Genomic DNA, 17318 nt, shown 5'->3' with positions numbered 1-17318 from the left:
AACCCTTGCCCCCCTGCCGTGGAAGCACTGGGCCACCAGGGAATTTTCGAAATTCCCTGAACATCACGACTTTTTCAGTGAATTTTTTTGACTGTGCCGAACCTTCGTTGCTGCGCTTGTCTTCTCCGGCTGAGTAGGTGCCATCTGCAGCTGTGGCTTCTCGGCGCTGAGTGCAGGCTCTAGGCGTGTGGGCTTCGGTAGTTGTTGCCCCAGGCTCGAGAGCACAGTCTCAATAGTTGTGGCTCACAGGCTTAGTTGCTCTGCATGTGGGATCTTCCTGGACCAGGGGTTGAACCCATGTTGCCTGTGTTGGCAGGTGGATTCTTAACTACTGAGCCACCAGGGAAACCCAGTAGGAGGATTTCTGAAACCTTCCCTCCTCATTCTCACAGGCAGCCGAGCTGAGAAGCACTGCCCTGCCTGCCTGCTGTGCTTTCAGGGGCCGGTCTTGCTCTCAGGCCAGCATGGTGATCAGGCCTGGGCTTTGCTGCTGAGGAAGATGAAGCCCAGGGCCAGTGGAACTGGCCCTTCTGGCCCAGAACGGACAACCAGGCCACGATGGATAATCAGCCAGTTTTAATGAACAAAAAATAGTGATGTGTATAAAAAGGTATTTCTGTCTGTCACTTAAGTGTCCTCATTTTCTAGATGGGAAGTTGTCTTCTCCGTGGACTTGACCACCTGTTCACCCATGGCCCCCATGTCTGGGCGAATGGGGGGCTCTGTCACGACAGGGCAGGAGCTGCCCGTGTGAGGGGAAGGCATGCGGCCGTCCTTCGGAGCTCTCGCCAGCTTTTTCACTGAGTAGAAATTGCCTTGTCCTCGGCCTGAGAAGGCGGCCGGCCATTGAGACAAAAAATAACTGCTGCAGAGCGGCTGTCAGCCCAGGTTCCTTATGTGACGGAGGCTGACCTCCGTCCGGGAGCCCGTCACTCTGCCTGTGGTTCTCCATTTGGGGCAAAGTTGTTCTCAAAGGCTTGCTTTCTGGCTTCTGGCGTTACAGGACCCAGCCCCGCCAGCGGCACAGGCACAAGTCTGCGTGTGCGCGGCGTGGCCTGGGAAGGGTGCTAAGAGGAAGCCTGGGGAGTGTGTGCAGGCTGGGCCTTAGGCCACCTCGTCAGGGGAGAAGGGGAAGGAGCAGGTGAGCTCAGAGCCCTCCGCGTCCTGCCTTGAAGGAGGGTGAAGCGGCGTGGCCACAGGGGCCAGGCCACGGTGCCGCGCTCGGGCCAGGGGGCGTCCACGCCCAGGGCAGAGCAGGGTCACGGGCCACCGCCCCAGAAGCTGAGTGGGCCACAAGCAACCCCCAGCACCCGGGCGCTTCCTCTGCAAGGAGCTGCCACCTGGCGGACGAGTGCGGCAGGCGGGCCTGACCCAAAGCACAAGGCTTCCCTGGGGTTAACGTTAGCTCCAGCTCATCAGCCCTGGGGCTGCTGAGGCAACCAGGCTGGGGCTGGCCTTCTGTGCTGGGGGGCTCAGACCCGCTGAGCAGCCCCCTCCAGACAGCAGACCCAGCTCAGAGCCTCAAGGCTAAAGCGTCTGGAGCCACTCCGGACGCTATCAGGGTTGCTGCTGATAGGAACTGAGGCCCCTGGAGAAACCTGTGCCCAAGGGCACCTGTGTGGCCCGGATGGCGCTGGCCACGCAACATGTCACCCCTGACGGCAGGCGGGCCCTCGTGGAGGGCTGAGCCTGGTCGTCTCCGGGCCGCAGGCCCAGCGGACACAGGAGCTGCATCCTGCACTGGCCCCGGAAGCCTGAGGTTCGCTCCCTTCCCGTTCCATCCTGGCGCCGACCCCCTGCTGCCCCTTGTCTGGACCCAGTTCCCTGCCCTGCATACCCGGGTCCTCTGCCTTGGCCCCCAGCTAGCGCCCTGCTGGGCACGGCTCAGCCGCAGATTGGAGGCAGGAAGGCTTTCTTACCTGTCCCCCTCTCGGAGTGGCCCTGTCTGACAGGGCTGCCTGGAGACGAGGGGTCAGGCCGGGGTGGGAGGGTGTACCAAGGAAGGACCACGGGGAGGGCGGGAGGTGATGGGGCTGGAATGAGACTGAGCGGCCCCGCAGGTCATCAGCACCGGGTCCGGGTATGCCTGACGTGGGCCTGCAGTGCTTCCTGAATGCCCCTCTGCCAGTCCCGGGCCAGCTGCACTGGGGTCACCGAAGCCTGGAAGGAGGGCGCTGGCTCAGTGCCCACTCTCGTCCCCGAGCCGCCCACTCCGCTCAGCTGCCCACCCGCACTCACCGCATTGCGCACGCCCAGCGCAGCCCCATAGAGCAGCAGCAGCTTCATTGCTCTGTAGCGCCCATGCCGTACTGCCTCGTGCAGAGCCGTGTCGCCTTCCTGTCGAGAGGGACGGGGCAGGCAGGTCAGCAGGCACCACGCATGGCTGAGCTTGGGCTCCTTCAGTCCCCAGCCCCGGGTGGGGAGATGCCCCAACCTCTGGTGACCAGACACTGACCTTGTCCTGCGCGTCGATGCGGGCCCCGCAAGCAATGAGGTGCTCCAGGCAGTCACAGTGTCCCGTGCGCACAGCCACGTGCAGGGGCGTGCTCCAGATCTGAGGGAGCAGTGAGGGCGGCGGTGTCACCGCCGGCTGGCACGGCTGCGTCCCGACCCCTAACGAGCATGGGCTTCCCCCCGGCCTGTGCCCTTACCTTGTCTCGGGCGTTGACCTGGGCGCCCCGGTTAAGCAGCTGTTTGAGGATGTCCAGGTGCCCTCTGCGGCAGGCCCAGAACACTGGGGTCCTGTCCAGCTGCAAACAGAAGCACCCAACTCACCCTGATGTTTGGGGAAGCGAGTGGGAGGTTTGCCGTGGGGGTGGCCCTTCCCTGGGTCTCACCAAGTCCCGAGTGTCCACGGCCGCACCTGCCTCCAGCAGCTTGTTCACAAGCTCACAGTGACCCTTCAGACAGGCCCAGTGCAAGGCCGTGCGGTAAAGCTGGGGAGAGCGGGAGGTCAGGTGCGGGAAGCTTGGCCACCCTTGGCGGTCCCACCACATGACCTTGCTCCCAGCCCCACTCCCTCCCGACTCAGGAGGCACCACGGGACTTGTGCCCCATGAAGCAAAAGCCCGTGGTTTCCAAGGCGCTCACCATGCCTGCACCACCCTTGCTACCTTGTCATGGGCATTGGGGTCCCCTCCGTCCGCCAGGTACTTGTCAATCAGGGCCTCCTGGTTCTCGGCAGCTGCCTTCAGGAACACCTCCAGGCCCACGGGTTCCTGCTGGGCCTGTGGCTGCGGCTGAGTAAATTCAAAGTGTTAGTTGCTCAGTTATGTCTGACTCTTTGTGACCCCATGGACTACAGACGCCAGGCTCCTCTGTCCATGGGTTTTCTCCAGGCAAGAATACTGGAGTGGGTTGTCATTTCCTACTCCAGGGAATCTTCCTGAACCAGGGATCGAACCCTGGTCTCCTGCATTGCAGGCAGATTCTTCTACCATCTGAGCCACCAGGAAAGCCAGGTAAGTTCAAGGACAAGGCCCACTCACTCGAGAGGCTGCTGGGATGCACGGCCTCACCAGTCTAACCAGAGAGCCGGCTGAGGACCAGCGCACTATCAGCTTATACAAACAACAGATTAAAAAAACCTGCCCCCAGGGACGTCTCTGGTGGTCCAGTGGTTGAGAATCTCCCTTGCAAAGCAGGGGACATGGGTTCCATCCCTGATTAGGGAACTAAGATCCCGTATGCCCCGGAGCAACTAAACCCACACATCAAAACTACAGAGCTTGTGCGCTTCAAAGTCTGGGAGCCACAACTAGAGAGTCCATGCGCTGCAACCAAAGGTCCAGAATGATGCAGTTAAGACCCCACACAGCCAATTACGTAAATGAATACAAGCTTTAAAGAACAGAAGACTGAGCAGGTATGGGGTGGGGTCACGGGTTGAGCTGTGTCCCTTCCAGGCTCATATGTTACGGTCCTAACCCCAGCACTCTGAGCGTGACCTTACTGGGAAATGGGGTCCCTGTAGCTGTAACTGAAAGACGAGGTCATCCTGGAGTAGGTGGGCCCTGTGCCAATACGACAAGTCCTTACTGAAAGGGGACATTTGGATACTGACATGCACGTGGGGGAGGCCTCGTGGACCGTGTGAGCTCAGAGCAGAGACGGGGCAGTGCGTCCACAAGCCAAGGAAATGACAGCAAATTACCACCAACCCCTAAGCTGGGGAGAGGCATGGACAGATCCACCCCAGAGCCCCGGGATGAACCAGCCCTCATCAGAGATGAACCCCTGGCCTCGGACTGCCGGCCTCTGAGCAGACCTTACATACACAGCTGTGTCTAAGCCCCCAGCTTGTACTTTGTTCTGCCAGCAGCTAAGGCAGACTGAGCCAGGGCAAAGTGGTCTCCAGGTGAGAGCTGGGCAGCTCCTCCCCAAGCCTCTCATGGGGACAGGAGGCTCTGGCTCATGAACTCCAGCCCAGGTGTGGCACCCTCACTCACCTTGACCTCAGGCTGGGGTGTCTTGGGGGGGACCCTGCGTTTCAGTCGCTTTTCTTTCCGTCTTTGAACCAACTTTTCCAAATCAGCCAGGTTTTCCAAGTTAGTTCTGGAACTGTTAAATCTTTCAAGCTGTGGCAGAAATAGGACCATGCCAGCCGTCAGCCACTGGAGCCCTGGGGCATCTCTTGGTTGGTCTCACCCTTGTCTTTAGGCAGCAGGAGTGCCCACCCAGGCCATCAGCCCCCAAGCCCCGCCGCTCAGCGTGCCCACACCCAGCCCCCCCGGCCGCCACCTCCGGCCACTCACTCTCCTCCTCTTTTCCTCGTCCAGTTTCTGCCTCTCCCGGGCCTCGGCCTCCTGGGGCCCCAGCCTCCAGCTGCGAAGCCCCCCTCCAGGATCAGGAACTCCATGTCCACATTCCAATTTCGTCCTTTCAACTCTCTCTCCACTTACCTGTAGGGACAGATGAGGACAAAGACTCGGGAAAATTAGGAGGAGCCCTAAGGCAATGGCTACCCACTCCAGTTTTCTTGCCTGAAGAATTCCATGCACAGGGGAGCCTGGTGGGCTGCACAGCCCATGGGGTTGCGAAGTCAGACACGACTAAGTGACAAAACTTAGAAAACACAATTGTGCTGGACGGGGGGTCCTGCCAGGAGCTGACACACGAAGATCAACAAGCCTGTCTGGACCTGTGCAGAGTGCCGTGGCGGTCCACCCGCTCCTGGGCTCTCACCACCTACAGCATCGTCTGAGACCCAGGAGGGCAGCTGGCTGCTGCCCACTCTGTCCTGTCAGCAGAACCCAGCAGCGGGCGCCTGACACCGCATCTATTTATACTGCTGGGCCGCATCCAGGTGAGCTCAGGGCCTCCCTCGTGGGTGGCTGTCCTTGCATTCCTACCAGATCACGCCACACTGCCACCTGACCCCAGGTGGGGGCAGGGGGTAGGGGGACAGCGGAGATGCCTCCTGGGTAAAATGCCAAATCCCTGCATTCAACGGCTCTTTGGGAAGCTAGCTCTTTCCTTGGTGCCGAAGATGAAGTGAGTTACTGGGGCTGTGCTTAGGGTGGAGCCCATTGTACAGCAAACTCTTCTTTTCTCCCTCCCCTGGCCCCCGCCCCCAGGATTCAGAAGCTGGCATCACCCAGGAAGAAGCAAGTTGAGGGGAGAGAAGAGGCTGGAATGATAGGATGGCAGAGTGTACGGCTTCCAGCCACATGGCACTCTATTCCATTCCCTTCTAAAGTGAACAGTTCCTGGGCCCTGCAACCCGCCTCCCAGCACAGGCTGAACTGGCTGGCAGTGGGGCCTGTGGGGTGAAGTGACGCCCGCGGCCTCCATGCCCGGCCTCCCGCAAGACAGCCTGAAGTGCCACCGGTGTCCCTGCTTCTCACTGCCCAGGGAACGCGAGCACCGTCTCCCCTCCCGAGCCAAGGCGGGCAGACCCTCCAGACCGCTTCCCCACGACCAGCAGCACAGCTGAGTTCAGCCAGCGCCCGGCCACACTCGTGTCTCCCGGGGTAGCGTGCCACTTCCCACTCCTGCCACCACAGTCAAGGGCAGAACCCACTGAACTCAAACAATTTCCTGACGACCGTGGCCTGGCCCCTTCCTGTCTTCCTCTCTCGCTCCCTAGCCCCTCACGTGAGACCTGGGCAGACCGACCAGAACGGAACCGCACGTTTCTACTCCTCAAACCTCCTCAGGCCGCACGAAGCAGCTGCCCGACCCCCTCGTTCTGCTGAGACAGTCCCGGGGCGCCCAGACCACTGCCCGGCCCCCGCCGCCCAGCCCCAAGTCCTCACCAACTGCTGGATGCTGAAGTTCATGGTCCCCCCGCTCTTCAGGCCCCTAGTGAGAGGAGCCGCGCAGCTCAACCCTTTTATAGTAGAGCCAGCGGCGGGCGGGAGAAGGGCAAGGCAGAGGCCTGGGCCTGGGCCGGATAACTCTGTGGCTCCGTAACTCACCAAAATACTGCCTCGGGCACTTAGCCCGGGCAGGCAGGAGCAGGAGCTGTTCTGAGCTGAGTCAGCTGCATCCTCAGACACCCCCATCCCGCACCTACTCAGCGGTGCTTCAACCAATCAACACATCCCGGACGCGGGGCCACCAGCCCAGGCTCAAGGGGAAATGTCTCCTATTCTCCCAGGTGTGGGCTTCTCAGGCGGCGCTAGTGGTAAAGAATCTGCCTGCCAATGCAGAAGAGGCTGGTTTGAACCCTGGGTCAGCCAGGAGGAGGGCATGGCAACCTACTCCAGTTTTCTTGCCTGGAGAATCCCAAGGACAGGGGAGCCTGGCGGGCTACGGGCCATAGGGTCGCAGAGTCGGACACAACTGAAGCGACTTGGCACACAGGCATGCTCCTAAATGTAGACACCATGGAGAAAAAGAAGTGTGAGCCTCCGCGTTGCTGTGGAGGGAGACCCCAGGAGACGGCGTGACAACCCTGGCAATAGGAGGCCAGAATCCTGAAGCGGACCTCCACGGGAGAGGCCAAAGAGGCTGACTTCTGCCTCAGGAAGCTTCCTGGCTCCTACAGGAAGAAACCAAGTGACTTCCCACCTCTCAGCCAGTTTCCAACCTGAAACCTGGCTGCTCCCACTGGTTTCCTTCCCCAGGCAACCCCCTGCCCCCTCACCACTCCAATGATCAAGGTCAACGTACTAAGCTAGGCCACCATCAGGAGCCAAGCCCAGTCTGTCATTGGCACCTCACGCCTCTGGAAGAGACTTCCATGGCTCACATGCAGGTCCCCAGCCAGACACCCTGCTGGGCCTGGGGCACATCCTTCCCCAGCAAGGTGAGGTTCAGACGCGCTCCAGGTCCAAGAACAAATGTTAACCGTTAACCCAGTTGCAAAGCAATTCGTCTGCAGCTACTGGTCAACCTTCCTGATTCTCCCTAAGACACCAAGCATGCCTTCCACCCAGCTGTGCCTTGAATTTCTGCCTTGACCTTTGAAAGGAAACCTGATAGCTGGTAAGACTCTGGCCTTGAAGCCACATGAGCAGAGTTGAGCAGGACGGGCGCGGGGGAGGGAGAGCTGTGGGCCCAGGGCCGCTGAGGGCCCAACCACAGCTTCTGAGCTCCCAGACCTGGGGAGCCCAGGGCTTTTTAGAGCAACTCTTCTGTGCTTACAGCCCAGGGTGTTTTTCTCAAAGGTGATTTTTGGCTTGTGGTCCTGAGGAAGGGAAGAGTTACCTGGAGGAGAGTGAGGTGAAACCGACAAAAATAAGCAGGATTTGAACTCAAGACTCCACTGCCTGCCGCGGACACCACGACTCCTCTCCTGCAATATCCCAGGGCGAGGGTATCGACGCTGCATCTGAAATGCTCAGCGGAAGACTGATGGTACTCACATGGAGCTAACTAGTATTAATTTATTGTTGGTATTACTTTATCAAAGAAAAAAATTACCTAAGTCCACAAATCAAGCTCAGGATCCCTACCTGGGGAAACAGTGGGTGCAATTTCACACACCTCCTCCTGACACTCCTCCTGAGTGTGTGTGAGTGTGTTTGTGTTCCTATGTGGCCCCACCTCCTCTACTGTGGTCACGACTCAGCACTCTCTCCACGTCGGCACAGGCTGCACTCATGGGCGGGAACCTCATCTCTGCCCATGTGGTTCCAAGGCCGGAGTCTTACTTGTCCCCCTGTTGGGAGCACTGGGTTTAGCTCTAATTTTCTGTTTTCAACATTTCACCCCATGCTCCAGTGCACATCTTTGTAAATGCATCGGTAAATAGACATCTTTGGGGACCTGTGGTTAAGACTCGGTGCTTCCAATGCAGGGTATGCGGGTTCCATCCTGGGTGCGAGAACTAAGATCACACACACACACACACACACACACACATTGTATACATGGATATTTCTCTAGACACACACACACACACACACACACACGCACACACACTTTGTATACATGGATATTTCTCTAGGGAGCTACAGAGAAATTAGAAGTATTGGTCTTGCTCACTTAAATTTTAGTAGATATTGCCAAACTGCCATCCACTGTACCAATTTTCATAAACAGGTAACAACAAACACAGTTAAGAGAGCATGAAAAAGATCTATGTGGATATATATACAAAACAAAGGACCAATATCCAAAGTACATAAATGACTCCTATGAATCAAGGAAAAAATTTAGAAATTGAAAAATTTAAATTTGAACAAGGTCACCGAAGACAGGCATTCCGCCTCACTAGAAACTGGCAATGGACGCAACATAAAGCAGCAGCACCTGTAGTCCCAGACGGAGAAGGCGATGGCACCCACGCCAGCACTCTCACCTGGAGGGTCCCGTGGACGGAGGGGCCTGGTGGGCTGCGGTCCATGGGGTCACGAAGAGTCGGACACGACTAAGTGACTTCCCTTTCACTTTTCACTTTCATGCATTGGAGAAGGAAATGGCAACCCACTCCACTGTTCTTGCCTGGAGAATCCCAGGGACGGCGGAGCCTGGTGGGCTGTTGTCTATGGGGTCGCACACAGTCGGACACGACTGAAGCAATTTAGCAGCAGCGGCAGTCTCTCGGTTAACATGAATGAACTTACGGTATAGATGCAGGTGTGGGCCACGTTTTCGGGAGGTGGGAGCTCAAATGCTGCCTGCGAGGCTCTGGGCGCCCCGTCAGTGCTCCTCAGGTCTCCACTTGTCTCGTGCCCACAGGGACCCCCCACCAGTCACTCCTACCTGAGATGGGGCCACGGGACACCATGGGTACAGTGACTTGTACCAAGGTCACCTGGCTAGAAAGCAGCTTTTCACGTGTCACGTAATCCATAGCTGCTTCTCATGCTTACGCAGTTTTATATTTTCAGATTTGGGTCTTAACTCCAAATTTATTTTTGTGCAGGGGATGAGGTAAGGCGATAACTTTATTTTTTCTACATGGATAGATGTTTCCACATGAGCTAATTTAGAATACGATCATCTGTCCAGGCAGTCACCCTGGCAGCCCCCGCAATCTGAATTCCCTCCCTTTAAGGGGCCAGAATGAGGCTCTGCCGGTCCGTCGGCCTCGGGCTCTCGCCCTGCGACTCGGGTGCTGTCCAGGTGGGGGCTGGGAGAGCTGTCCGAGTCCTCCGAGCGCTACTGAGACGGGAGGCGGCGACTCAGCTGGCCAGCAGGTCCCGCAGGTCGCTGTTGCCAGGCAGCAGGTCACAGGCGAGCCGGGCCTTCCGGTCCCGCACGGCCTTCAGGGCTGGGCTGTGCTGCAGCAGGAGGGAGCAGACGTCCGTGTGACCCTTCTCGGCAGCCTGCGGGGAGAGGAGCCCGATCAAAAGCTGACCCCACTGCGCCCGCTCTTTCTCGCTCCACGTCTGGGGCCCTTCGGGTCCTACAGTAGGCCTTGCTGGCTGGCTGAGCAGACTTCCCTGGACTCCTGCCAATGATGCGCGTGCAGGGCACTGGGGCGCCCTGGTGCCGCTCGGGAAGTCAGCTTGAGCTTTCCCTCCTGTGCCCTCTACTCAGGGGCCATGCTTCGTGGCTCAAGCCTGAACATTAACGACAAGTTCAGAGGACGCCCCTGGCCATCCAGTGGTTAAGACTCTGCACTTACACTGCAGAGGGTGCAGGTTCAACTCCTGGTCCAGAAAAATTCCATGGGCCACAGGGATCTGGCAGGGAACTAAGATCCTACATGCCACCAGGTGTGGCCAAAGAGGGGAAAAAAAAGGACAAGGAGAGCGGGCCCCAGCCTCAGTGGTCCAGTGGTTGAGAATCTGCCTGCCAACGCAGGGGACACAGGCTTAATCCCTGGCCCAGGAAGATCCCACACTCCACAGGACAGCGAGTCCACATCCCTGGAGCCGGGCTCTGCAACGAGAAGCCTGTGCACCGCAGCTAGAGAGTAGCCTCCACTCGCTACCACGAGAAAGGCCCCCCAAAAGAGCAAGTGTAGAACCTTGGACTTCTAAGCATCTAGACAAACACGCACATTGTCTAGAGGGGACACCATGGGCACAAGACGTATCGGACACGGCCCTTGTCCTGGGGAACTTTCAGATGAGCAGAGAGAAACAGGTCTACTACCCAGGTTTCTCCTCTTCCCTCTGAGATAAACAGTTTGGATGTCAATTCTAACTCACATCCTCCAAAAAAGAACAGAGTTAGGTGACTTACACAGATTATCTTATTCAACGTTTCCAATAACCATCAGAGGTAAGAAATACTATTGTTTCTATTTTATAGATGAAGAAACTGAGGCTTATAAAAATTGAGTAACTTGTCCAAGGTCACAGAGCTAGTGTAGCAGCCTGGGGAATTCTAAGTCAGGTCTGTCTGACCCCAAAGTTCGAGCTCTCAATAGCTATATCACGCTATTCCCCACTTCTTCCAACAGACAAGGGCTCCTGAAGGATATCAAATATTAGTACCCAACACCATCTCAAATTTGAATCTATCTTTACTAGGCATAAATATCTTGATGAGGACAGACCCGGGGTTCTGAATATTATTGCTTCAATTATGAGCAGTTGTGAGAATTCCAAATAATTTTTAGCAAAAAAAAAGGTGCCAACGTTTGCAGGAGGGAGGGAGAATGGAAGCAAGGGCCGGGTGATTCAGAGTCCTCACACATACTTGCTCTCTGAATTTCTCAGAATGCTGCAAGCCGTGGGTGAAAGCAGCTGGGTCCGTCCCGGCAGTGTCCTGCCTGTCAACACTCATCATGGGCGCTGTGGTGGTGAAACACTCGAGCAACACCGGTTCAGACCACTGGGAAATGAGCAATCTGCCTCTCCAACCAGCAAGGGTCTCCACACAAGAGGGCCCCCAGCTGCTCTCTCGGCATCTGAGCCTGGTGCTCCGGCTGCAAGAGGAAACAAGGCCAACTCCAGCCGCCCCAGTGAGAGAGGCAGAGATCACGGAGAGGGGGCTCCAAGAGGGAAGAGAGGCAGGAGTCAGGTGCAGGGTGCTCTGGGCATCCGGGTGGGGGGAGCTGCGCTCCGCGAGGAAGAGGAAGGCTCTCTGAGCGTGTGATGGTCCAGAAAGAAGAACAGACACAAGCCAGAGGGCAAAGGGAAAGGAGAGGCCTCCGGACAGCAGGAGCCGCTGCCTGTGGCTGGCAAGGGATGCAGAAGTGGGTTCAAGAGATGGGCGATGGGGGCTTCCCTGGTGGCTCAGTGGTAAACAGTCTGCTGCCAACACAGGAGAAATGGGTTCACCTGGGAAGACCCCAGACGCCGAGGAGCAGGTAAGCCGCGGACCACTTGACCGGACCTGTGGTGCGGAGCTGGGGGCTGCAGCCACTGAGGCCTACATCTCTACAGCCTGTCTTCCAGAGCTAGAGAGGCCGCTGCATGAGAAGCCCACTCACTACAACGAAGAGGAGCTCCTGCTTGCTGCAGCTACAAAAAAGCCCACACAGCCAGCCAAAAATAACGAAATAAATAAAACTACTTAAAAGAAAAAGAAAGAAGCTGAAGACAACTAGCAGGGTCTGAGCATAACAGGCAAGGGGCCGGGAAGGAGCTCAGGACAAGCTGCCAGGTAGGCAGGGGCCAACCCCCGAAGGCCTGTTAACCAGCTTAAGGACTCGGTAGAAGCAAGCCTCCAGAGGACTCTAAGGCGTGGTGTGGTCCGAACTGCGCTTTAAACCATGGCTCTGGGAGAAGATCAAGTGGGCTAAGAGAGGACCAGATTATACGCACAGGCCTCACGGATGCATCAACTGCCTTTTAAAGATGAACAAGAAATCAGCAACAGGGGATGACCTAACACATGACTGACCGGAGACCTATCAATACGCTTTCAGACAGTGATACAGTTAACTCACTGTGCACTGCTGGAGTTTAAAACTGACCAGGGTTCATTACGCAACATAATCGTCATCATCATTCACATTTTGCTCCATTAGGTTCCTATCCCAACACTGTATATATCATAAATGTAAAATTTTCAAAAATAATGCATCGAGAAATTTTGAGTGAAGAATTTTTTGGTGAATTTTATGAAGATACTTTCTGCAATCCTCCAGTGACAGATATGCTAGCGTCTAAGAAGATGCTGGCTCTCCAGAATAAAGTCCTGATTCAGACGATACGAATACTAGACCAGCAAGAAGAGAGAATGCTCCTTTGCTTCGACAGCAGAGCGGACTGAAGACAACGTTTCACAAAAATGAGAAGACTTTACAGGCGTGTCCGGTGGTAACCGCTGAATGTAATAACCCACAATGCGTGCGCTCAGTCACATCCGACTCTGCGCAACCCCATGGACTGTGGGCCGCCAGGCTCCTCCGGCAAGAATACTGGTGTGGGTTGTCATTTTCTCCTCCAGGGGAGTCTTCCCGACCCAGGACCAAACCCACATCTCTTGCCTTGGCAGACGAATTCTTGACCACTGCGCCACCTGGGAAGCCCAATAACTTGCAAAGTGTTGGTGAAAGAAAAATCGCCAGCCATAGGTGTTAATTTCTGCAGAAATCCCCCAGTCAATAAAGTGACCCAGAAGACTGAGCTGCTGAGAAGGGGGGCAGGGAGCGAATTTGTGTCCAGAGCAGGTATTCTGTACTCCTCAAGCTGTTCACTGTGGGTACGTGTTTCTAGGCAGAAAACTTTTAATTAAATGATTACTCTGGTCACAGTGTGGAAAGTGGACTAGGACAGGCAAAGGTAGGTACAAGTTTCAGAAAACTGCGTGAAAAAAGCATTGAGGATGCATCACTAAGAGAAAGAAAATGACACCTTATGTTTTGTACTAATTTACATGCACAGGAAACTTGCTGGAAAATTATATGTTAATCCTAAAGTGATGATAGGTGAGCACTGAGATTACAAATGATTCTGATTTTCTACTTTACACTTTTCTGTTATCCCCATGTTTTCTACCATGAACATGTTATACCTTTTTTATTTTTGGCTATGCCATGTGGCCTATGAGGTCTTAGTTCTCTGACCAGGGATGGAACCTGGGCCCAAGCAGTGAGAATGCCACGTCCTAAACCCTGGACAGCCAGAGAATTCCCATGTTCTAGGTTTTATAATGACAACAGACAAGAAGTTCCTGCAGCCTGTGAAACTTCTGAGAGGCGACGCACCTTGTGCAGACTGGTCATGCCGTCGGCGTCCACCAGCCTGGGGTTGGAGCCGTGCGAGAGCAGGAGCCGGGCAATGTCCGTGTGCCCGCAGTAGCTGGCGCGGTGCAGGGCGGTGGCTCCCCCGTGGGTCTGGGCATCACACTTGGCCCCACTCTCCAGCAGGAACTGGCACACGGCATAGTGCCCATTGCGGCTGGCGTAGTGCTGTGGTGAACAGAGCCGGGGTCAGGAGGCAGAACCCTGGGTGAGGCGTGCAGCGGCGGCCGGAGCCCCCTCTGGCAGCTGGGTGGCCAGGGCGAGCCTGCACGCCTAGCTTCAGGCTCAGCCACTGCAAAGTGGGAGTGATAACCACTCCTTTTTAAAAATATATTTATTTATTTTGGGGTGTGTCAGGTCTTAGTCGTGGCATGCGGGATCTTTCCTCGCGGCACTCGGGCTCAGCACTCCCCAGGAATGTGGGATCTTGGCTCCCCAGCTAGGGGTAGAACCCATGCTCCTGCACGGGAAGGTGAAATCTTAACCACTGGACTGCTGGGGAAGTCTCAATAATTACCAATCCTATCTCACAGTATCATTATGAAAGTGAAAAGTGAAAGTATTAGTTGCTCAGTTCTGTCTGACTCTTTGCGACCCTAAGGACTGTAACCCAAGAGGCTCCTCTATCCATGGGATTTTCTAGGCAAGGATACTGGAGTGGGTTGCCATTCCCTTCTCCAGGGGATCTTCCTGACCTAGGGATGGAACACAGGTCTCTCGTGTCTCCTGCCTTGGCAGGTGGATTCTTTACGGTTATGAAAATGATGTTAAACAATCAGTGAAAAGCACCTCGGCTAATTAAAAAAAACCCAGGTTCATAAGATGCTTAAACAGAAACCCTGCTGGGAGAGAAGAAAGAGTGGGAGAAGGGAAACGGCAAACATCATCCCCATCCAGAGAGCAGGAACCCAGAGCTGAGGCTCCTCCCAACTCACTAGAGCGGTGTAGCCTGCGGAGTCAGGCTGGCTGGGGTCCGCTGCCTTTTGGATTAAATACTTCACTCGGCCCAGGTCTCCGTTCAGGGCTGCCGACCAGATTCCTGCAGAGGCACAACCCAAGCACTGAATAATGTTCACGGACTGGGGGCTTCTAGCACTTCCTTTACCTCTCGACCTCAGTCTTCTCATCTACCAAATGGGAATTCGTCTGCTCAGCAAATGTGACCTGAGCACCTCCTCTGAGCTGTGCACTGAGGGGTGCTGGAGCCAGACAGACCAGGGGCTTGTCTAACCAGGAGACTAGCCAGACACGACTTCCCTTCTCCCCCACTTCAAACACACCAGTGTTGGATAAAGTACTATTTGAGATGTTTGAATATACAGTCACAAGCAAACACTGTCAGGTGTCAGCCCAAAGTGAAAACCACAGGGACAGTGGTGAGCAGGCATCTAATTTGTGGAATCCTCAGAGTCCTCGGAACCCCACACACATCTCAGGGACTGGCTGGAAGGCCTGAGCAGAGTCGGGAGCAAAGGTGGCAGGCCGTGTGGGTGCTGGGGAACCAGACAGAGCAAGGCTCTGTGCACACAGCTGCGGGCACCATGGATAGTATGGGGCAAAGCATTCACCCCGCTTGACGCACACGTAAGGATGACACCTGCAGTGCCCGACAAACAGCCCGGAACAGCGCAGCCCCCTGGTCTGAAGCTCCATACCCTGGGGGTGAGTGCAGCACCCTGGAAGCAGACTCTGCCTCCCGGTCCCTCTCAGACCCCCGGAGCGGGCCTGGGTGTCCCGGGGTCGCACCAGGTGGGGAGTCGGATCCCGGCGCACCACCGGGGAAAGTTACCGAAGCCAATGCCTGTTTCCCGACCCGCAGACGAGCCGGCGTTTCTACTGCCAAGCTCGCGCCAGGTCCCCGGCGGGCTCTCCGACCAGACCCGCTCCCATCCCCACCCCGGCAGCTTCCCTCCAGGGATCCCGGTTCATGGCCACCTCCTTGGCCCCGGGGGCCTGCGGACGCCGGAAGGCGCCGGGCCGGCAGAGCCGCGCACCCCCTCACCCCTCTCGAAGTCCATCTCGTCCAGCGTCTGCTGCACGCCGGGCGCCGCGCTCGGGTGGGAGCAGCAGGGGCCATCCGCGCAGGGGCGCGGCGCCGCCATGTCGCTCTCCGCGCCCGCCCACCGGCTGCCGGGCGCGGGCGCCGCCACGGGCCGGCATGGGCGCGGCCTCAGCGCACCGCCCGGTCTGACCATTCGGCGTCCGCACGAGCCACGGGGCCGACCAATCAAGCGTCTGAGTCTGGGCGCGGGAGCCAATCGCGACGGCAGGGCGGGACCTGCGGCGCTGAGCCGCGCCGGCCCGAAGCGGCCACGAGAGGGCGTCCCAGGCTAAGCGGAGGCCCGGGCGCGCCCGCGGAGACCCAGGACCGACTCTTGGGGAGGGCAGCCGGCCTTGTATGTGGCCCCCTCCAGGTTCTCTTGGTCCCACCGGGATCCCCAGGGTCGGGGGTCACCAGGCGGGCCCCAAGGCCCTTCCCCACCATCTCGGACTCAGGTTGATGGGTCCCCACGGCCGCGCGCTGACCAAGTTGAAAGGCCAAGACCCCCTCCTTCCTCTCGTCCCTGCTGCCCACTTCTTGAAACGCCATGGGAGGCAGATGGTCACAACTTGTATTGGCTCCTGAAACCACCTGCAAGTAGGCCCGGGGTAGGGCGGGGGGAGTGGGTAGGGAAAGGAAACTGGAACCGTCACCCCGCAGCGGGCACCTAATTTACTGAATGAACTTGCTTCGGCTGTGGGTTACTGACCATGCAGGAAGCTAGCTGCTCAGATCAGCAGATGCCAGGCCTCTGTTACAGCAGGAGCTTGTTCCAGCCGCAGCAGGTCCCCTAGACTGGTCAAGGGTACAGAGGACTCTTCATTTCCACTGCCTGTGTGTGGGCGTGAATTACAGAAGCCAGGCTAGGTCCTGGTTTTCTTAAAAATATCTTGGCCCTGGACAGGCTCCTTCCTAAAGCAAAGGGGCTTGGTGCCTACCTGTGGCAGTGGAGGAAGTTCCATATTGCATGGTTATCTGAAGCATTCAAGACTAACATTCCTGCAGGTAAAGGCTGAAAGTAATCCTTCTTCCCTTAAAGTGGTGGGGAGCCCCATCCTCACATGAGCCAGTCCGCACAAGTTTAAGCTGCTTCTAGGAAGCTCCTCTCCGCGGCCCCCACTCCCATTTCCCCTTCCCGGAGTCCTGGGAAGCCAGGCCCCTCCCCTCTACTGCTTCTATTCCCCAAGCCCTGACTTCTCCCTTTGGCCAGAAGCCGTGGTTGGCTCCCCAGAGGCTGAGGCCCTGGTCTGGTTCCCAGCCCAACCCACCACTGTGGGAAAACACTGGAGCCTGGCCTCTGGACCCCTCTCTAGAGAGGGGCACAAGCAGGAAGGGGGCCGGTCCAGCCCCACTCAGCCCACAGGGAGCCTCCCTCTTGGCACCCAGAAGGTTTCAGCCCAAGTGTCTTATCTCCATGACAGGAACAGTTTCATTTTCTCCATTTTATTTGTCAATATAAAAATACTCAAATATTTACAACAAATAAATACGCGGGGACACAATAAGTTACACTGCTGGGAGCCCTCCTCCTAGGGCTGGGAGAGGAAATGCCAGATCCCCAGCATGCCCACCCCTCTCGCCTCCCCCCCTCCCCCCCCACCACACAGCCTTTCCCAGCCCTGCCAGGGAGGACAAGTATAAAACACCACTGAGCCCCAGGGCCAAGTGGGAGGCCCCTCCCAACCCTTCCCCCCAAACACACAGGAGGCTGCACCTCCCTCCCCCCCACCCTGAACACAT

The 17318-nt window shown here is 56.9% G+C and overlaps 2 protein-coding genes across 2 annotated transcripts; both read right to left on the bottom strand.

Annotated features, from left to right (window-relative positions):
- Positions 1 to 2064: 2064 nt before the first annotated feature.
- ANKRD23 (ankyrin repeat domain 23) lies at positions 2065 to 6281 on the bottom strand. Its single transcript, XM_068987967.1, has 9 exons — positions 6258 to 6281; positions 4755 to 4901; positions 4449 to 4577; positions 3114 to 3239; positions 2838 to 2936; positions 2652 to 2750; positions 2456 to 2554; positions 2239 to 2337; positions 2065 to 2160 (listed from the first exon to the last, which is right to left on the bottom strand). The coding sequence occupies exons 1-9, from the start codon at positions 6279 to 6281 to the stop codon at positions 2065 to 2067; spliced, it is 918 nt and encodes a 305-aa protein (XP_068844068.1).
- A 3044-nt stretch (positions 6282 to 9325) lies between these two features.
- ANKRD39 (ankyrin repeat domain 39) lies at positions 9326 to 15639 on the bottom strand. Its single transcript, XM_068985442.1, has 4 exons — positions 15540 to 15639; positions 14473 to 14576; positions 13502 to 13705; positions 9326 to 9719 (listed from the first exon to the last, which is right to left on the bottom strand). The coding sequence occupies exons 1-4, from the start codon at positions 15637 to 15639 to the stop codon at positions 9576 to 9578; spliced, it is 552 nt and encodes a 183-aa protein (XP_068841543.1). The 3' UTR covers positions 9326 to 9575.
- Between the last annotated feature and the right edge of the window lie 1679 nt (positions 15640 to 17318).

Source organism: Capricornis sumatraensis, chromosome 1 (assembly GCF_032405125.1).
Source record: "Capricornis sumatraensis isolate serow.1 chromosome 1, serow.2, whole genome shotgun sequence".
NCBI classification, from domain to species: domain Eukaryota; kingdom Metazoa; phylum Chordata; class Mammalia; order Artiodactyla; family Bovidae; genus Capricornis; species Capricornis sumatraensis.
The sequence above is the reverse complement of the archived record's forward strand: the minus strand, read 5'-3'. Positions and strand labels throughout refer to the sequence as shown.

Coding starts and splice junctions, on each gene's coding strand:
- ANKRD23 (XM_068987967.1), bottom strand. CDS start 6,281: ATGAACTTCAGCATCCAGCAGTTG. Junction 3,240..4,448: donor CACCCCAGCCTGAGGTCAAG/GTGAGTGAGGGT, acceptor GAATTTACTCAG/CCGCAGCCACAGGCCCAGCA. Junction 2,161..2,238: donor CGCTGGGCGTGCGCAATGCG/GTGAGTGCGGGT, acceptor CCCTCCTTCCAG/GCTTCGGTGACCCCAGTGCA.
- ANKRD39 (XM_068985442.1), bottom strand. CDS start 15,639: ATGGCGGCGCCGCGCCCCTGCGCGGATGGCCCCTGCTGCTCCCACCCG. Junction 14,577..15,539: donor CGAGATGGACTTCGAGAGGG/GTGAGGGGGTGC, acceptor GTGCCTCTGCAG/GAATCTGGTCGGCAGCCCTG. Junction 13,706..14,472: donor CCGCAGGCTACACCGCTCTA/GTGAGTTGGGAG, acceptor TGTTCACCACAG/CACTACGCCAGCCGCAATGG.